This window comes from Heliconius melpomene, unplaced genomic scaffold (assembly GCF_056956725.1).
Source record: "Heliconius melpomene rosina isolate 202511_hmr_F unplaced genomic scaffold, ASM5695672v1 ptg000023l, whole genome shotgun sequence".
NCBI lineage: Eukaryota > Metazoa > Arthropoda > Insecta > Lepidoptera > Nymphalidae > Heliconius > Heliconius melpomene.
The window spans coordinates 278,171-295,265 of record NW_028181861.1 but is presented as its reverse complement, the minus strand read 5'-3'; the positions used below and the strand labels follow the sequence as shown (position 1 = coordinate 295,265).

The window sequence follows — 17,095 nt, the reverse complement described above, 5'->3', positions numbered from 1 at the left end:
ACGAATACATATCTAGTTTTGAAAAGTGTAAAACCGTTTTAACAAATGACCCAATACTTCAATACCCCGACTTCAATAAAGAATTTAACCTCACAACTGATGCATCCAATGTGGCTATAGGTGCTATTTTATCACAAGGCCCTATAGGATCCGATAGACCAATTTGCTATGCCTCTAGGACCCTTAACGACAGTGAACAAAACTATAGTACCATAGAAAAAGAATTATTGGCTATAGTTTGGGCAACAAAGTACTTTAGGCCTTACTTATTTGGTAGGAAATTTAAAATAGTTACAGACCATAAACCATTGCAATGGATAATGAACCTGAAGGAGCCAAATTCACGGCTTACGAGATGGCGTTTACGATTAAGCGAATTTGACTATACAGTGATATATAAAAAAGGTAAGAGTAATACTAACGCGGACGCTCTCTCTAGAATAGAAATACATACAAAAGAAACAAAGTCATTAATAGACGAAATCGATGAATTAAATTCACTATTAGGCAATCCATCTGATACCTTATGCAGGGTATCAAATTCCTCTACAGTATCGGTTCCTGGAAAATTAAACTCGTCAACAATAACCGCCTCTCATCGATCTAACTCCTCTACGTTAACGGCAGACAGTAGTCACGATAGACCTCTTAATAAATTTCATAGACCTTTTGATCTATTAAATGGACATTTTGACCCCCGAGACTGTCTTGACATTGACCTCATTCGACAAATGTTACAACAATACTTACAGACCTATAAAGAGCGGATGAAAAAAGAGTACGACATCATTAACCAATCATCCCTTAGTGACCGAGCGATCCTTATTGAAAATAGAAATAATACACGCGAACCTGAGATAGAATATGTACCCGATCCATTAGCTGAAAGACAGAAAACAGCCCCTAGATATACACATACACAAGACACTGTCCTTGTCGATTTACCCATACATATTTACACTAAAAAGAGACGTGGCCCTATAGCAAAATCGCGACTAAAGCGAATCCCTAAAGAAGCAAATTTGTTACAGGATCATCGTGTTTGCGATGCTACCCCTGGTACATCTTCAGGACATTAAATTCGCGGACATTAAATATAAAAAGATAGCACACACAGTCTACAGAATCATTCACACAATTATAAAAACCAGTTCAGTTCAGTATATGAAATACAGATAAATAACTTGCTTAACAAATTAGACGAGATATTACTTCAAATTAAATCCTTACAACCCACTAGATCTAAAAGAGGAATCATTGATGGACTCGGAAGAGTTATAAAAAGTATTACAGGGAACTTAGACTATACTGATGCTTTAAAGTATAACGAAGCTATAAAATTATTAGAAAGTAATCAAGATAAAATTACAAATGAAATTAATAATCAATTAAGCATAAGCAAAGAATGGATCACTAAATATAATAGCGTTTTTACTCAACTAGTAGAAAATCAAAGTAAAATTAATAGTACCTTAATGTTAATACTTTCTAACAAAATGAATAATGGTTTGACTTTAATTAAATATGCGAAATTTGGCCAACTATTAGTAATATTAAGTAAAAACATAGACGATTTAAGGAACGAATTATTAAGAATAGAAAATAGTTTAGCTTTTATACATGCATCAAGCATGCACCATTCTATGATTAGTATAGATATATTAAGTTAGTTTCTTATAATTCAACCGGCTTCTTACTATGCTAATAAGAAAATAGTTTTTATATTCCGATTTCCTATTATTTCTAAAGATATTTTTTTTTTGTTATATAGATTAGTTATTAGTAGTAAATAATAATAAAAAAATCACAGGCTCTTATCCCATCCTCTCCTTTCATTGCAACAAACGAGAATTCATTCTTGTACATAGAGGCCGAATGCCCGAAACATAGCAGCTGGTATCTCTGCCAAGTAGAACTCAATCATCAGATACAACTATTAATATATCATCTATAAATCTTCATGGACTCCATAGAATCAAGGATAAAATTGTGATGCAATCACCGCTACACATTGAACACGAAAAGGATTCTACAGTATATCATACAACCATACCAGTATACGAAATATTATTCAGTGCAGGTGCACTCATCATTTTATTACAATATAAAAAGTACAAGAAAATGGAGATAACCCAGAAGATCCTAAGGAAGCGAGTACTCCGGCAACTTTTTCACTCAACATTCTCAAATAGTTGCCTCTCTAGGGGTGGAGGAGTTACGGAACCCTAACCCTACGAATATGCTGACGTACCAAAGTGACTCGCCTGATCTCGGGCGACCACCCAGCGATTTCTTCGAATTGTCCAATGCACCTGTGTTTTAATTCTCGTAATTATAATATCTTATTAGAAGTTAAAAACACTCTTTATTCTCACTTCGATTAAAGCAGTCGTTAGTTTTAAGATAATTGTATTAATATATAATTAATAATTATTCGGTTTTTTTTCAATCCCTCGACTGCCGCAAACGTAATTAAATAATTAATATTAATATAATAAAGTGATTTTAAATTAATAAATAAATATGGGACATGTAAATATATAATTAAATATTAAATAAATAAATTAGAATTAGTGGGAGTAGCCCACATCACTCCCCCCCAGAGAGCGTCCTACGGGCGAAAGTAGTTAGGAAACCGAACTACGCGTCCAGAGAGGGGTTTTTTTTTCTTCCCGAGTTGTAGTAGCAGGAGTCTGAGGATTTGAAGAGGGATCGGGAGTTGGACTGAGCTTGTGGCTGTAGGGAGGAGTAGGATTTGGATCTGCAAGTACGTATGCAGGTTTAACGCGATCGATCGATACAGTCACGTGTTTGCTCCTAACCATGATTGTAAATTTTTTATCATTTCTCTCCAAAACTTCAAAAGGACCAGAATAAGGAGGTTGTAATGCACCTCTAACTGAGTCATTCCTGAGAAAGACATGGCTGCACGAACTCAGATCCTTGAATATAAAAATCTTATTTTTGCTGTGTCGTGCAGCTGGTGACGGTCGCAACTGGGAAGCGAAATGTCGTATTCGGGTGGCAAAGTCAGAAAGATCTGTGCTTTGTGGAGGTGTGGGGTGGAAAAATTCTCCCGGAAGCCGTAGCGGCTCTCCATAAACAAGCTCAGCGGAAGAAGCTTGAAGTTCTTCCTTGAATGAGCTCCTGATTCCCAAAAGAACTAAAGGCAGTGTGTCATACCAATTGCTGTCCGCATGACACATGAGAGATGCCTTCAGCTGGCGGTGAAATCTCTCCACTAAACCGTTGCAGGCTGGATGATACGCGGTTGTACGGCGATGTTTGAATCCAATCATTCTTCCAAGATATTGGAAGAGCGTGGATTCAAACTGCCGACCACGATCAGTCGCTATATCATATGGACATCCAAATCTGGATATCCATGATATAAGTGCCTTGCCAACGGTTTCAGCTGTCATATCTGACATTGGTATCACCTCAGGCCATCGTGTAAAACGGTCTACTATTGTAAGACAATAGCGATAGCCTTGTGATGGGGGTAGGGGTCCAACTATGTCTACGTGAATGAAAGCAAATCTCGCTCGAGGTAAATCGAACGTGCCTAAGGGTGAAAATACGTGACGATGGACCTTAGCTTTTTGACAAGCTAGACATTTTCGAGACCACTCTCGACAATCCTTACGAATACCTGGCCAGACAAAGCGCTGCGCTGCGCTAGCTTAGCTGTAGCATTGGCACCAGGGTGGCTTAGGTTATGTAAGTTGTCGAAGAGCGATTTTCGTAATGTTTTGGTAACGAAAGGTCTGGGTGTCTTTGTGCTTACATCACAATAGAGCATAGTTGGACTGTTAGGGAGTGGGAATTTTTCTAGGCGGAGTGATGAATCACCATCTAGAAGTTGATTAAGCTCAGGATCTGAGCTTTGGGAAGAAGCGAGCAAGTGGAGGTCGATAGGCATTTGCAGTTCATCGATACGTGACAATGTTGTCCTTACCGGAAATGTGTCTGATATCGGTGGTGAACTGCGAAATGTAATCGAGATAGCGATACTGACGAGGCGAACAGTTTGCTTTTCTCTCATGAAAAGCAAAACTGATTGGCTGATCAGCTGATGATCAGTATTAGATTTAGGCTTTTATTATAAATAAACTGTAAGATTTCTTTTAAGAAAAACTTTTATTTCTCCACAACAATTACATTCAATTTAGTATAATCACGTTCTCTTACAAAGATAGTGGCGCCGATGGCCAACTTAAGAACTAAAACTTTCGTTCAAAAACTTAACTTTAATACTCCCACTTAAATTTTATAGTACAAAGTCTATAAAAATTTACACAAACTTCTTCAAAAGTTACAATTTATTTAAAATACTATCTCTATTAATTTCAAACTTTGCTGCAGGCAATGATTTTGTGAGAAAGTCAGCAAGTTGACATGCACTTTTTACATATTTTATTTGTATTATATTTTCTTCAACTTTTTCTCTTATAAAATTATATCGTACATCGATATGTTTCGACCTTTTGTGATAGGATTATGTATAAGCTTAATGGCACTCTGGTTATCAATAAACAGAGTAACTGAATTTTGTGGCTGTTCAATATCATACAAAAGTTGTCTAAGCCATAAAATTTTTTGGCTGCTTCACTAGCTGCCATATATTCAGATTCAGTGGTAGACAATGCCACAGTATTTTGTTTCCAACTGGCCCAGGTAATAGGCCCCCCATTGAACATAAACACATATCCTGTATTTGACTTGCGCGAGTCTAAATCTGCTGCAAAGTCTGAATCACAAAAACCCACTAATTCAGATCTATAATTATAAGTTATACACATATCTTTACTTTTTATTAGATAACGAATTATTCTTTTTACAGCATTAACATGGTCTTTACTGGGATTGTTTATGTACCGGCTTACTATGTTAATAGCATAAGCTATATCTGGTCTACTAACAGACGACAGGAACAGTAATGCTCCCACTGCTTCTCTATAAGGAAAATCAGGGACAAAGTCAATGTTTTCATTTTTAGTCAAAATAACATTACTATCAGTAGAAGTATTACATGGATTTGCCTGTGACATACCAAATCTTTCTATTATTTGCTCTGTATACCGTTTTTGATGAATAATTATGCAATCAGGCAATTTACTTATTTCCATGCCAACAAAAGAATACAAGTTCAACACTTTAATCTTAAAAACATTTTTCAGATCATTTATTATAGCAGATAAAACAGGTTTGTTTTTTGAAAATAATAAAGCATCATCAACATATAATATCAAAATGACTTTATAATTTTGGAAATTACCAACAAAGATGCAATTATCTCAATGGCACATTTTAAAACCATAAGTTAATAAAAACGACTTGAACGTTTTGTTCCAGCAACGAGATGATTGCTTTAAACCATATAATGATTTATTTAACTTACATATGCTTCCTGATGCAGCCTTGACACCCTCGGGGACTTCCATATACACATCCTCAGCAAGCTCTCCATACAGGAAGGCAGTTTTCACGTCGAACTGCTCTATTTCATAATTTTCTCTTGCTGCTATACTTAATAAAATTCTAATGGAGTCATACCTTACCGTCGGTGAGAATGTCTCCTTGTAATCAATATCTTTCACCTGAGCAAATCCTCGAGCACATAACCTAGCTTTATATCTATCTATGCTTCCATCTTCATTTCTTTTTATACAAAATACCCATTTAGAGGTGATAGCTTTCTGATTGTCTCTTTTTATTATGGATCAAGTATTATTTTCATAATGGGATTGCAGCTCTTCTAAAATAGCTTCTTTCCATTTATCACTATCATTACACTGCATGGCTTCTTCAAACGTTATTGGAGTATTGAACTCTACTAGGTTTGCCTCATGAATTCTATTTCGTCTTGGTCTCAGTGTAATGTTACGTTCTTCAATATCTTCCAAAGTTCTACTTGGCTCATAAGTTTCATCATTCTCATCATAACAACTTTGCAAACTGTCATCACTTTGAGTTTGCTCTAAGCTTCTTGGACTAGACTGATCCACTGAAATTTGCTGTTCTGAGCTCATTGGCTCTTCAGTTTGAGTAGTTCCATTTTCATGTAGTTCTTCAATAGAAATTATTTGGATTTTCTTACCATTTTCAGTTACAGTCATGTTGTTTTCATTGAATCTTACATTTCTTGATATAGTTATTTTCTTTGTTTCAATATCAAACATTCTATAATTATACTGGTCATATCCTACTAAAATCATTTTTTTACTCTTTTTATCCAGTTTCTTTCTTTTTTTATCAGGGACATGAACATATCCTTCTGATCCAAAAACTTTGACATGATCAAGACGTGGTTTCTTACCATACCATAGTTCATGTGGTGATAAATGTAATATCATCTTGCTGTACTTGTGATTAATTTATATAAATTATGTATATTTCATTTTGTATAGTGCAAATTGGATTATTTCATTTGATTTGATATATATATATATGTGTGTGTGTGTGTGTGTGTGTATGTATATATATATATATATATATGTGTGTGTGTATGTATTGAATTAATAAATTGAATTTTTTTTCTTAATGTAACTTGTAATTTTGTAGTATATTTTATCTTGTGTTTATTGTTTGTATCTATAAATTGTATGTGGAAACTTAATTGGATTATGTATCATCTTTTAAATTTGTAATGTTTGTGTATTTTGTATTCTGTGTGTTTCCCTAAAATATAAAATAAAAATAAAATAAATAAAAAATAAAAAAGCCTTTTATTTCCTAATTTATAACAAAATTTTTACAGTGTTTTTTACTTTATAAAAACTAACTTCAATTCAATTTTACTATTCTATTTTAATAAAAAATAATATTTCTAAATTGTGTTAATTAGGAACCCCCCTCAGGTAAAGGCCTCTTCCAAGGATTGCCACCTCTTTCGGTCCTGGGCCGTATGTATCCATTTAGGTCCAGCAATTTTTTTAACATCATCTTCCCAACGTGTGTAAGGTCTGCCTTTATGACGCTTACCCTGTGGTCCCCGCCATAACGTCACCATCTTTGTCCATCTACTATCTTGGAGTCGTGCCACATGACCGGCCCACTTCCACTTAAGCTTTTGTGCTTGCTCCAGAGCATCAATTGCTTTTGTTTCAGCTCTTATATCAGTGTGCCTTATTTTTTGTAACCTTTTAACGTTCATCATACTCCGCTCCATTCCTCTTTGGCATGATGTTATCTTGCTTCGAATTTTATTTGTGAATTTCCAGGTTTGGCATGCATATGTAAGACTTGGGATCAGGCACGAATCCATCACTTTCTTTTTTAGATTTATAGGTATATCATTTTTAAATATTTCCTTGAGGCTCCAGTATTTCGACCATGTGTTTTTGACCCTTCTTTCTATTTCTAGCTCATTATTGATCCTATTAAAACTAATTTGTTTGCCTAGGTATGTGTACTGGTCAACATATTCTATTGTTTCACCTTCTATTTTTATATTTGTTTTAGTGCAATTTGACATAGTTTTTGTTTTGGTGACATTCATTTCAAGGCCCACTTTTTTGCTAGCTACATGAAGTGTTTCGACCATGTCTTGCAGTTGAGCGCTATTTTCAGAGAGCAATACCAAGTCATCTGCAAATCTGAGGTGACTTAACCATTTCCCTCTGATATATAGTCCTTTGTTACTCCAGTTTAGCTTATTTATTATAGATTCTAGTATTGCAATAAAAATTTTGGGGGAAAGTGGATCGCCTTGGCGTACGCCTCTTTCTACAGGAAAGCTTGGCCCAATAGTTTCCAGCTTCACTCTACCAGTGCAGTTATTATAAATATTTCTAAGAATCGTGATGTACTCTCTTTCTACCTTTTGAGCTTTTAAAGTTTCCCATATGCTTTCGTGCGACACTGTATCAAAAGCTTTTTGATAGTCTATAAACGCTATATATAAGGGTCTTTGAAATTCCTGATACTTTTCAATTATCAATTCTAAGGTATGGATGTGGTCTATAGTTGAATATCCTTTCCTGAAACCCGCCTGTTCAATAGGTTGCTTTTGTTCTAAAGTAGAGCTTATTCTCTGGCTTATAATTGTTGCAAAAAGTTTGTATATGGTTGACATAAGACTAATGGGCCTGTAATTTCCAATATTCTTAGAATCGCCTTTTTTGTAAATCAGTATAATGTGCGATTCAGACCACTGATAAGGTATTTCGGAAGAATCCAAGATCATATTAAATAATTTTACCAATGGAGCTTCTAGTATGGTGATACCTGTTTTTAAGCTGTCATTGGTAATATTATCTGATCCCGGGCTTTTGTCAGATTTTAGCTTTTTTATGGCCTCTATTACTTCTTTGCCTTCTATTGGATTTATGCCACTTTGTGTTGGTGTATACGACAAATGTTCTTCATAAATAATATCAGTTTTACTTTCGGCACTATACAGTTGCGTGAAAAAAGTTGTGGCAATATTCATAATATCGTTGCGATTGTATTTTATTTTACCTACTGCCCTTAATCCTTCAATCCACGTTTTTTTTTTTTTTTTTTTTTTTTTTTTTTTTTTTCCCTAAAATATAAATAAATAAATAAATAAATAAATACATTCTTAGTCTGGCTAGACGAGCTCCGATTAAGCAAGTACACGGAACAACATACAGCTTCAGCCCACAGATATAGTGGCATATCTTTTCCATGCAACATGGATCGTGCACATTCCATGATAGTGCGCAGTTCCCTTTCAGCTCGGCCATTCTGTTCAGGGGTATACGGTGCAGTGCATTCATGAATTATTCCGTTTTCATCAAGATAATCCCTGAACTCTTGATTTACATATTCACGGCCATTGTCTGTGTGCAATACCTTTATACTATGCTGAAATGTATTCTCTACAATCTTGTTGTATTTCTTAAAACAGCTGATCACATCACTTTTATACTTTATAATATATACGTGCCTGTAACTTGTTGCTCCATCCTTAAACAAGACAAAATATCTTGCGCCCGATACAGATGCATGTTCTAAAGGTCCACATACATCACTGTATACAACTTCTCCAGGTATATGGGGGTTCCTATCTGATTTTTGGAACGGCAGCCGGCTCTGTTTACCATATTGGCAAGCTTCACAGATAAACTCTTTATCATTTTCAGTCATTGGGAGCGTAATTTCACCATTTTTAGCCATATTTTTTACCTCTTTTATGTTCAAGTGTCCTAGGCGCTCATGCCATAACTTCAAAGTTGTTTGGACCACATTACAGCTCTCTTGACAAACAGTTTTGACATCTAGTTCATAAAGATTATTTTCTTTTATACTTGCAGTCAGTACTACTGAGTTATCTTTAAGTATTAAAGCATTATTATTTTTTTTTACTATAACATAACCTTTCTTTGTGGCCGCTCCTTCAGAGAATAGATTTCGACGCAAATCTGGCACAAACAGCACTTCAGTCAGTATGGATTCTTCCCACTGTCCATTTACATGTTTCTTAATCATCACAGTGCCTTTTCCTTGTACTTCAATCTCCTTTTGATTTCCTAACCGCACTTTTCTGTTATTACAAGGGTCAGTTTTATAATCTTGCAACTTATGAAAGAAATCACGCCTATATGACATGTGAGCGGATGCTCCACTATCAAGAATCCATACACCTGTGTCTGTAACAGAATGTAAACAATGTTCTGCACTAAACGCTAACATATTCTTCTGCTCTTGAGATTTCTTCCCAGATTTCTTTGGTGCCTTGCTATCTCGTGCAAAGTGCCCCCGTTTGTTGCAGTTATAACATATAAATCTATGTTGTGTTTGACTTGTAGAACTTCTATTACTATTGGTACTCTGTTTGTTGTATTGTGATACAGGCTTCTTCGCAACTAATAATGCAGTTACACTTTCTTCTTCAGTTGTCAAACTCGCCTCTTCATCTAACAATCTCGAAGTCAGATTATGTATTGTTTGCTTAGCTGGATCTAAGGATAACCATGCTTGGCGGAGAGATCTGTAACTCGCTGGCAGAGTTGAAATTATTTTAGTCATTACTGCCATTTCACTCACGGTTTCTCCACTTTCACGTAACTGTTTCGCCAAGTTCTTCACCTTTGAGATATGTTGGGCAATGTTGTCCGTTGGTGACATCTTGTATTGGTAAAATTTCTCTTGAACCATCATTTTATTATACTCTGATTTCTGTTCGTAGATAGATTCCAATTTGTTCATTATCTCCAATGCAGTTTCACAGTTTTCAATCAATGATATTTGATTTAATTTCATAGATGAAGTTATGATGAACATTGGCATGCCATCTTCTTTTAACCATTGTGTTGTGTTTCCTTCGGGTTTTGCCTTTTTTATATCCAAGCCCTTTGCCTTCAATGCGCAGTTTACATGGAATTTCCATTGGCGAAAGTTTCTTCCTTCAAACTTTTCAACTTGCATTGCATTTGTAACCTCCATTGTTTGAGGTTATACAAGCGGAACACTTTCTTGTTAAATTGTTGTAAATATTTGCTCTTCACAATTTATTATATGCCGATAACGTTCCTGGGCCCATAACCTATTAGATTTAGGCTTTTATTATAAATAAACTGTAAGATTTCTTTTAAGAAAAACTTTTATTTCTCCACAACAATTACATTCAATTTAGTATAATCACGTTCTCTTACAAAGATAGTGGCGCCGATGGCCAACTTAAGAACTAAAACTTTCGTTCAAAAACTTAACTTAACTTTAATAATCAGTATATATCACAAAATGTCTCGCTTCAACCATATGGCGAAAGTACTTGATTCCTTCATATATGGCCAAAAGCTCCCGATCATATGGCGAGTACTTCTGCTGAGCCGGAGTGAACTTCCGCGAGAAGAATGCAAGTGGTTGCCATTCTCCATTAGAAAATTGTTGCAAAACTGCGCCCATTGCCAAGTCAGATGCATCAGTTACTAATGCTAACTTTGACTGACAATCTGGATGTGCAAGTAGTGCAGCACTGCACAAGCTTTCTTTGCATTGATCAAAAGCTAATAATGCATCTGGAGAAAGGTTGACAGGGTGGGAAGCTTTAATTGTCCCTGTAAGCAAGGCATTTAAAGGTGCTTGAATTTCAGCGGCGTGTGGTATGAAGCGCCTATAAAAATTGAGCATCCCCAGGAAACGCCTCAGCTGCCTGGCTGTTTGTGGTGTGGGGAAATCTTTAATCGCCTGTACCTTGGATTCGAGCGGAATGGTACCTGTTGCCGAAATATGGTATCCTAAAAATGTCACCTCATTAACGCCAAAAACGCACTTTGAGGTGTTAACGACGATGCCATATTCTTTCATACGCTGAAAGAGTTCGTGAAGATGCCGCTCGTGTTCAGCCTCATCTCTGGAAAATACGAGGAAATCATCGAGATAACAATAACAAAAGTCGAGGCCCCTGGTGATCTCGTCAACAAACCTTTGGAAGGTTTGCCCTGCGGGTCTGAGACCAAAAGTCATATAGGGGAACTCGAACAAACCAAAAGGTGTACTTATTGCTGTCTTCTTGATGTCCTCCTCGTTCACTGGTATCTGGTTGTACGCCTTCATTAAATCTATGGAGGAAAATATTTTACAACCAGAGATATTGTGAGCAAAATCGTGAATGTGCCTGATTGGGTATCGATCAGGAACGGTGCGTGCATTGAGTAATCGATAATCGCCACAGGGGCGCCACCCATTTTCTTTTTTGGGTGCGAGATGTAGGGGTGAAGACCATGAACTCTCGGAAGGGCGCGCAGTGCCGTTGCTCAGCATCAGCTGGAATTCCTGTCGTGCTATTTTTAATTTGTCAGGTGCTAATCTACGAGGATTGCATTCAATTGGGGGACCAGGTGTAGTGCGTATAAAATGCATTGTGTTGTGCTTTGGTGTACCTATTATGCCAGAAGGGCGAGTAATTTCAGGATACATATCTAAAATTTTATGAAATTTAGTGTCGCCTTTAATTATTTTAACAGAATTAATATTATGGTTAGCATAAGAAGCACTGGCTGAAAGCGTGGTAGCATTGTCGATAAGCCGTTGATTGCGGCAATCTACAACTAAATTATAAAAGCTAAGAAAATCAACGCCTATGATTGGTTTAATAACGTTAGCTACAATAAAGCGCCACGAAAAATTACGCCTAAGGCCAAAGTTCAAGCTAAGCTCGATATACCCGTATGTATCTATTACACTTCCATTGGCAGCGATGAGGTGGTAGTCCGTCTTGGCACGTCGTTCCCTAAGCGCGGAGTGGGGATAGACGCATAGGTCACTCCCGGTGTCCACCAGGAAATCCATCTTTGTAGAGTGGTCCTTCACGAAGAGGCGACTCGCAGAGGAGGGGCAATCGTCAGTCGCCATCAGCGACTGCCCCTGGAGTTTCCCGCTTTGCCAAATTCGCATGGTTTTACACACTTTGTTGCATTAGACCCAAATTTTGCATGGTACCAGCAAATGGGGTACTTTCGGTGACTAGATTGCGACCTTATCCTTTGCTGCAAAGTGGAACGATGTTGAGGTGATGAACCGCGAGCCTTCGGACGATACGCAGCCCGAGTGTGTTCTTCCAACTTCAGTGCTAACTTTTCCACCATATTTTTAAGCTCAGCAATCTCACTGGGCGGATGTACTGGCGCAGTAGTCGATGTTGATGCAACATTGTAAGGTGAAGTAATTTCCTGTATTTTATCTGCCAAATCCGATAATTGTTCTAGGGTGTGGGTAGTTTGAGACGCAAGGACGGTTTGAATATTTTTCGGTAAACGGTTACACCAAATCGTCTTAATAAAATCTTCCGGCACCGAAGGTCCTGCTAGGTCTTGAAGGTGTCGCAAAAATTGCGAGGGCTTCCTGTCCCCAAGGTCCTCATGTGTGAGTAATTGTTTAACCTTCTTTTCTTGAGAAGCAGTAAGTCGCCGAATTAATTCCATTTTAATTTTCTTATATTTATTTTCCGTTGGAGGGTTAATGACGATATCTTTTACCGCTTTCGCATTCGTCATGTCCAGGTTAGTTATGACATGAGTGTACTTAGCATGGTCGTTGGTAATACAGGGTGAGTCATATTGAACTTTCCGGTTTTGGAAGGACGTTGCACGAAGAAGGGAAGGAGTAGAAGGGTGGGGATGGTGTCATTAGACGCGCCATGACATGCAGTTTTAGTGTGAGCAATGGCTTGGTCGGGACAACATCGTGCGTTCGTAGTTGAAGAGTTTATTAAAAATGGCGGCTACGTGATCACAACACAGCGTGCGTTCCGTTTACATTTTGCTATTGGTCGACGTGATCCCATTCCCACTGGACCAACAATCAGAAATTGGGTATCAAATTTTAGAGCAACATCATCAGCATTAAAAACAAGACCACAAGGCCGAATTAGGACGTCAACGTCAGCGGAAAACGTGGATAGAGTGCGGGCTTCAATTCAACAATCCCCTCGGCGTTCTGTTCGGAAACATGCCGCTTCACTAGGATTATCTTTCAGTAGTGTCCGCAGAATACTGCATAGAGACCTTAAATTTCACCCATACAAGATTCAGGTAGTGCAAGAATTAACAGTTAGAGACTTAGACACACGAACAAATTTATGCCGCGACATTCAGCAGATCCCCCGCACTGCTGTTTTGATCTTCAGTGATGAGGCACATTTTCACCTCGCCGGAACTGTCAACAAACAGAATTTTCGATACTGGGCTGAGAATAACCCACGAAACCTACACGAACGACCACTTCACAGCCCTCGAGTGACAGTGTGGTGCGCTATTGCAGAGTTTGGTGTGTGGGGTCCCTATTTTTTTGAAGAAGATGGTCAAGTCGTCACAGTTACCTCTGCTCGGTATTGCGACATGCTTGAAACTTTTCTGAAACCGAAATTGGAGGAATTAACGCAGAATCATGACAACGATAACATCTGGTTCCAACAAGATGGTGCTACAGCCCATACATCCAGGCGTTCAATGGAAATCCTGCGACAAATGTTTCCCGGTCATCTCATTTCTTTGCGAGGTGACGTTGGGTGGCCGCCGAGATCACCTGATTTAACCCCCTGCGATTTCTTTCTCTGGGGTTACCTGAAGGAAAAGGTGTACACGCATCGTCCCCGAACCATCGATGAACTGAAGGCTGCAATCACGGAAGAAATCAATGCTATTCCGCTGAATATGACTCGACGAGTAATGGACAACTTCCGGGAAAGGCTTCAGCAGTGTGTGGTCAATGGAGGTAGACATTTACAGGATATCATTTTTAAAACCAACTAAATTAAAACTGCATGTTATGTGCTTTCAAACAATAAAATAATTTTTACTGCATGTCGCTTTGTTTTTAATACACACCTTATTGAAATCGGAAAGTTCAATATGACTCACCCTGTATTATAATTATTGAATTGTCCTTCTAATAACGCAAACCATATCTCAGGATCGTCCGCAGAAAATTTGTGGAATTTTAAAATTATTCCGACATCCCAACGACGAATCGTGTCGTTCACTTGGCACACGCACCTTACGCGTGCGACGGACGGTGACGTGGTCCGCGCGGTCGTCGTTACCTGAACCGGCGGTTTTAACGGATTCACTGCTATCACTCATTATGTGCACTGTTCGGGGTCACCAGTTTAGTGGTTGGTGCGGTGATTAGTAAAAATAAATAGTCTTTTACTACACAAAATATTTATTGCATTTACAACAATAGTCCACACATAAATAGTCCACACATATAAAGAATAGAGAAGGAGTAAGAGTGAATAGCTAAAATATGAGAACGTTGAAAATAGTGACGTAATTAATTAAATGGCCGATAAAATAGCGAGCGACAAGGGATCCGCGTTAGTTGGACGTTTGCGACTCACTGGCTGGTGATTTGCGTCTAGCGACGATCTAACGCTAACGATCACCTGTTGACTAAAATGACGCCGCTCGCCTAATGTAGCAATTACATTATAGTAAATTAAGTTTTTAAATAATATGAGAGTTGTGTGTTTTGTATAGGAAATAAATAAATAATTTTGTTTTAGAAATAATTAATATTAATATAATAAAGCGATTTTAAATTAATAAATAAATATGGGACATGTAAATATATAATTAAATATTAAATAAATAAATTAGAATTAGAGGGAGTAGCCCACACATGTTAAGAAAATGGTGTTTAGATTTATCATTTAATCTTGTAATAAAGGAGTAAGGAATACCATCCTCACCTGGACTGGTATCCTTCCGTTAAGACGTTTTTAAGTTCTTCAAAGGAAAAAGGAAGATCCATTTCCTCCGAAGATTCAACCGGCGTGGATATAAATAAATCTTGGGATGGGACAAAAGGACGGGCCAATTTGTTTGCAAAATCGTTGAGCCAAACAGAAGGATTATTGGAATTGGGACTGCTGACATTGTTAAGAGATCGGCGAAATCTCTTAACATTTGTCCAAACAAGGGAAGAAGAAGAACGAGGACTAAGGGATTCACAAACACTTATCCACCCACGTTTTTTCTTTTTCCAAATGCAATTTCTACACTTCGCATCCTTGCGTCTGTAGTCGATAAAATTTTCCATAGTCATACAGGCTGCGTATGACTCCTCGGCAGATGTTCGCCGAAGGACAGAATCAGAGCATTCCTGATCCCACCAGGGATTGATATGCATCCAATTCTGAATGGAGCGGTATTTGGGGATATGTAGGTCAGCAGCAGACATAATAGCAGAGACAAACCCTTCATAGTAAACAAAGATACTCTCATAATTACCAGACTCAGAAAGATTGCACAACATGCAATCCACAGAGTCGGCGCACTCGTTCCAGTTGGCCTTTTTCAAATTAAATCTATGGGGAAGGGAAGGACTAAGAGTGTAAGGAAGTCTATTATTTAAGGACAGCAAAATCGGGAAATGATCACTACCATGGGTAGATGGAAGTACAGACCATGATAGTTGGGAAGCAAGAGAAGGAGAAGATAAGGAAAGATCAATAGCAGACCTAGGGTTCTGATTTGGATTAACCCTACGAGTCGGTGATCCATCATTGAGAATGCAGAGATCCACATCACCAATCATGTCCACCAACGAAGGCGAAAATCCATCACAGTAGTAACACCCCCACAAAGTGTGATGGGTGTTAAAATCACCCAGGACCACCACAGGGCTAGGAAGCGAAGAGATAATAGACTTAAGCTGTAAAAAGATGGAAGGGGAAGGATGGGGGATGTAAACAGAAAGGAAGGAAATACCAAGGACCCTCACAGCAACAGCATTCAACTGTTGACTATGAGAAGGGAGAGGAATACGGGAATATGGAGAAGAGTGCTGGATGAGGATAGCACTACCTCCATACCCGTCATTTCTGTCCTCCCTTAAACAGGCGAAACCTGGCACCCTGAATCGGGAGTCAGGCACCAGCCACGTTTCTGAGAGGGCAATAATGACAGGATTATGCAGAGAAATAATATAAAGTAATTCATGCTTTTTAGCACGAATACTTGTACTATTCCACTGTAGGAAGGATAGTGGAGCCATTGTGGAGGATTTTAAAGATTTTGAGTAGGTTTTGGGCAACGTAGGACGGTAAAGGAAGTTCATCAGCAGTTGAGATTATGCTCACAAGAGTGTCAGTCAAAGCAATTAACAGATCCTTTGTAGATTCTGCTGAACTGTCAGAACCTTGACTAAGTGCACAACCATTAGAAAGGGATGAGGAACAATTGCTAATAATGGACTGGTGAGCTTGTCTATTGTATCCCTTTGCCATAGGAGCGTGGGGGCGGGGAGCTTGGAAAACTGTTTTAGAATAAGATTTAGAGGAAGAAGCAGCAGGTCTGCTTTGTTGGGATTGGGAGTTTGTGAAAACAGGAGGTGAAAACATTTCCTTAGCAACATCAGCATAGGAACGTTGGACAGATGGAAACCGAGAGGATGCTTCCATATAGGAAATACACTCTTGCGACATAACCGACTTAAAGTTCTGTTGTCTTACATACTCAGGGCACCCTTTTTCAGTTGCAAAATGTTTCGCTGTGCAATGGATGCAGGTTGAATTTTCCTGCCGGACGTCACATGCGTCACCAGTATGAGACTGGGAACACCTATAACACCTTGGCTTTGACCTACACTGTGACTTAACATGACCAAAACGACAGCAATT

General features: G+C 38.1%; 2 protein-coding genes across 2 annotated transcripts; both read right to left on the bottom strand.

Moving 5' to 3' along the window:
* Positions 1–2,627: 2,627 nt before the first annotated feature.
* LOC146526591 (uncharacterized) lies at positions 2,628–3,431 on the bottom strand. Its single transcript, XM_085206983.1, has one exon. The coding sequence runs from the start codon at positions 3,429–3,431 to the stop codon at positions 2,628–2,630; it is 804 nt and encodes a 267-aa protein (XP_085063109.1).
* An 8,892-nt stretch (positions 3,432–12,323) lies between these two features.
* LOC146526590 (uncharacterized) lies at positions 12,324–12,965 on the bottom strand. The gene has a single exon (XM_085206982.1). The coding sequence runs from the start codon at positions 12,963–12,965 to the stop codon at positions 12,324–12,326; it is 642 nt and encodes a 213-aa protein (XP_085063108.1).
* Positions 12,966–17,095: the final 4,130 nt, after the last annotated feature.

Bases quoted from the DNA above. Each gene is read 5' to 3' on its own strand.
- LOC146526590 (XM_085206982.1), bottom strand. From the start codon at position 12,965: ATGACGAATGCGAAAGCGGTAAAAGATATCGTCATTAACCCTCCAACG.
- LOC146526591 (XM_085206983.1), bottom strand. From the start codon at position 3,431: ATGTCAGATATGACAGCTGAAACCGTTGGCAAGGCACTTATATCATGG.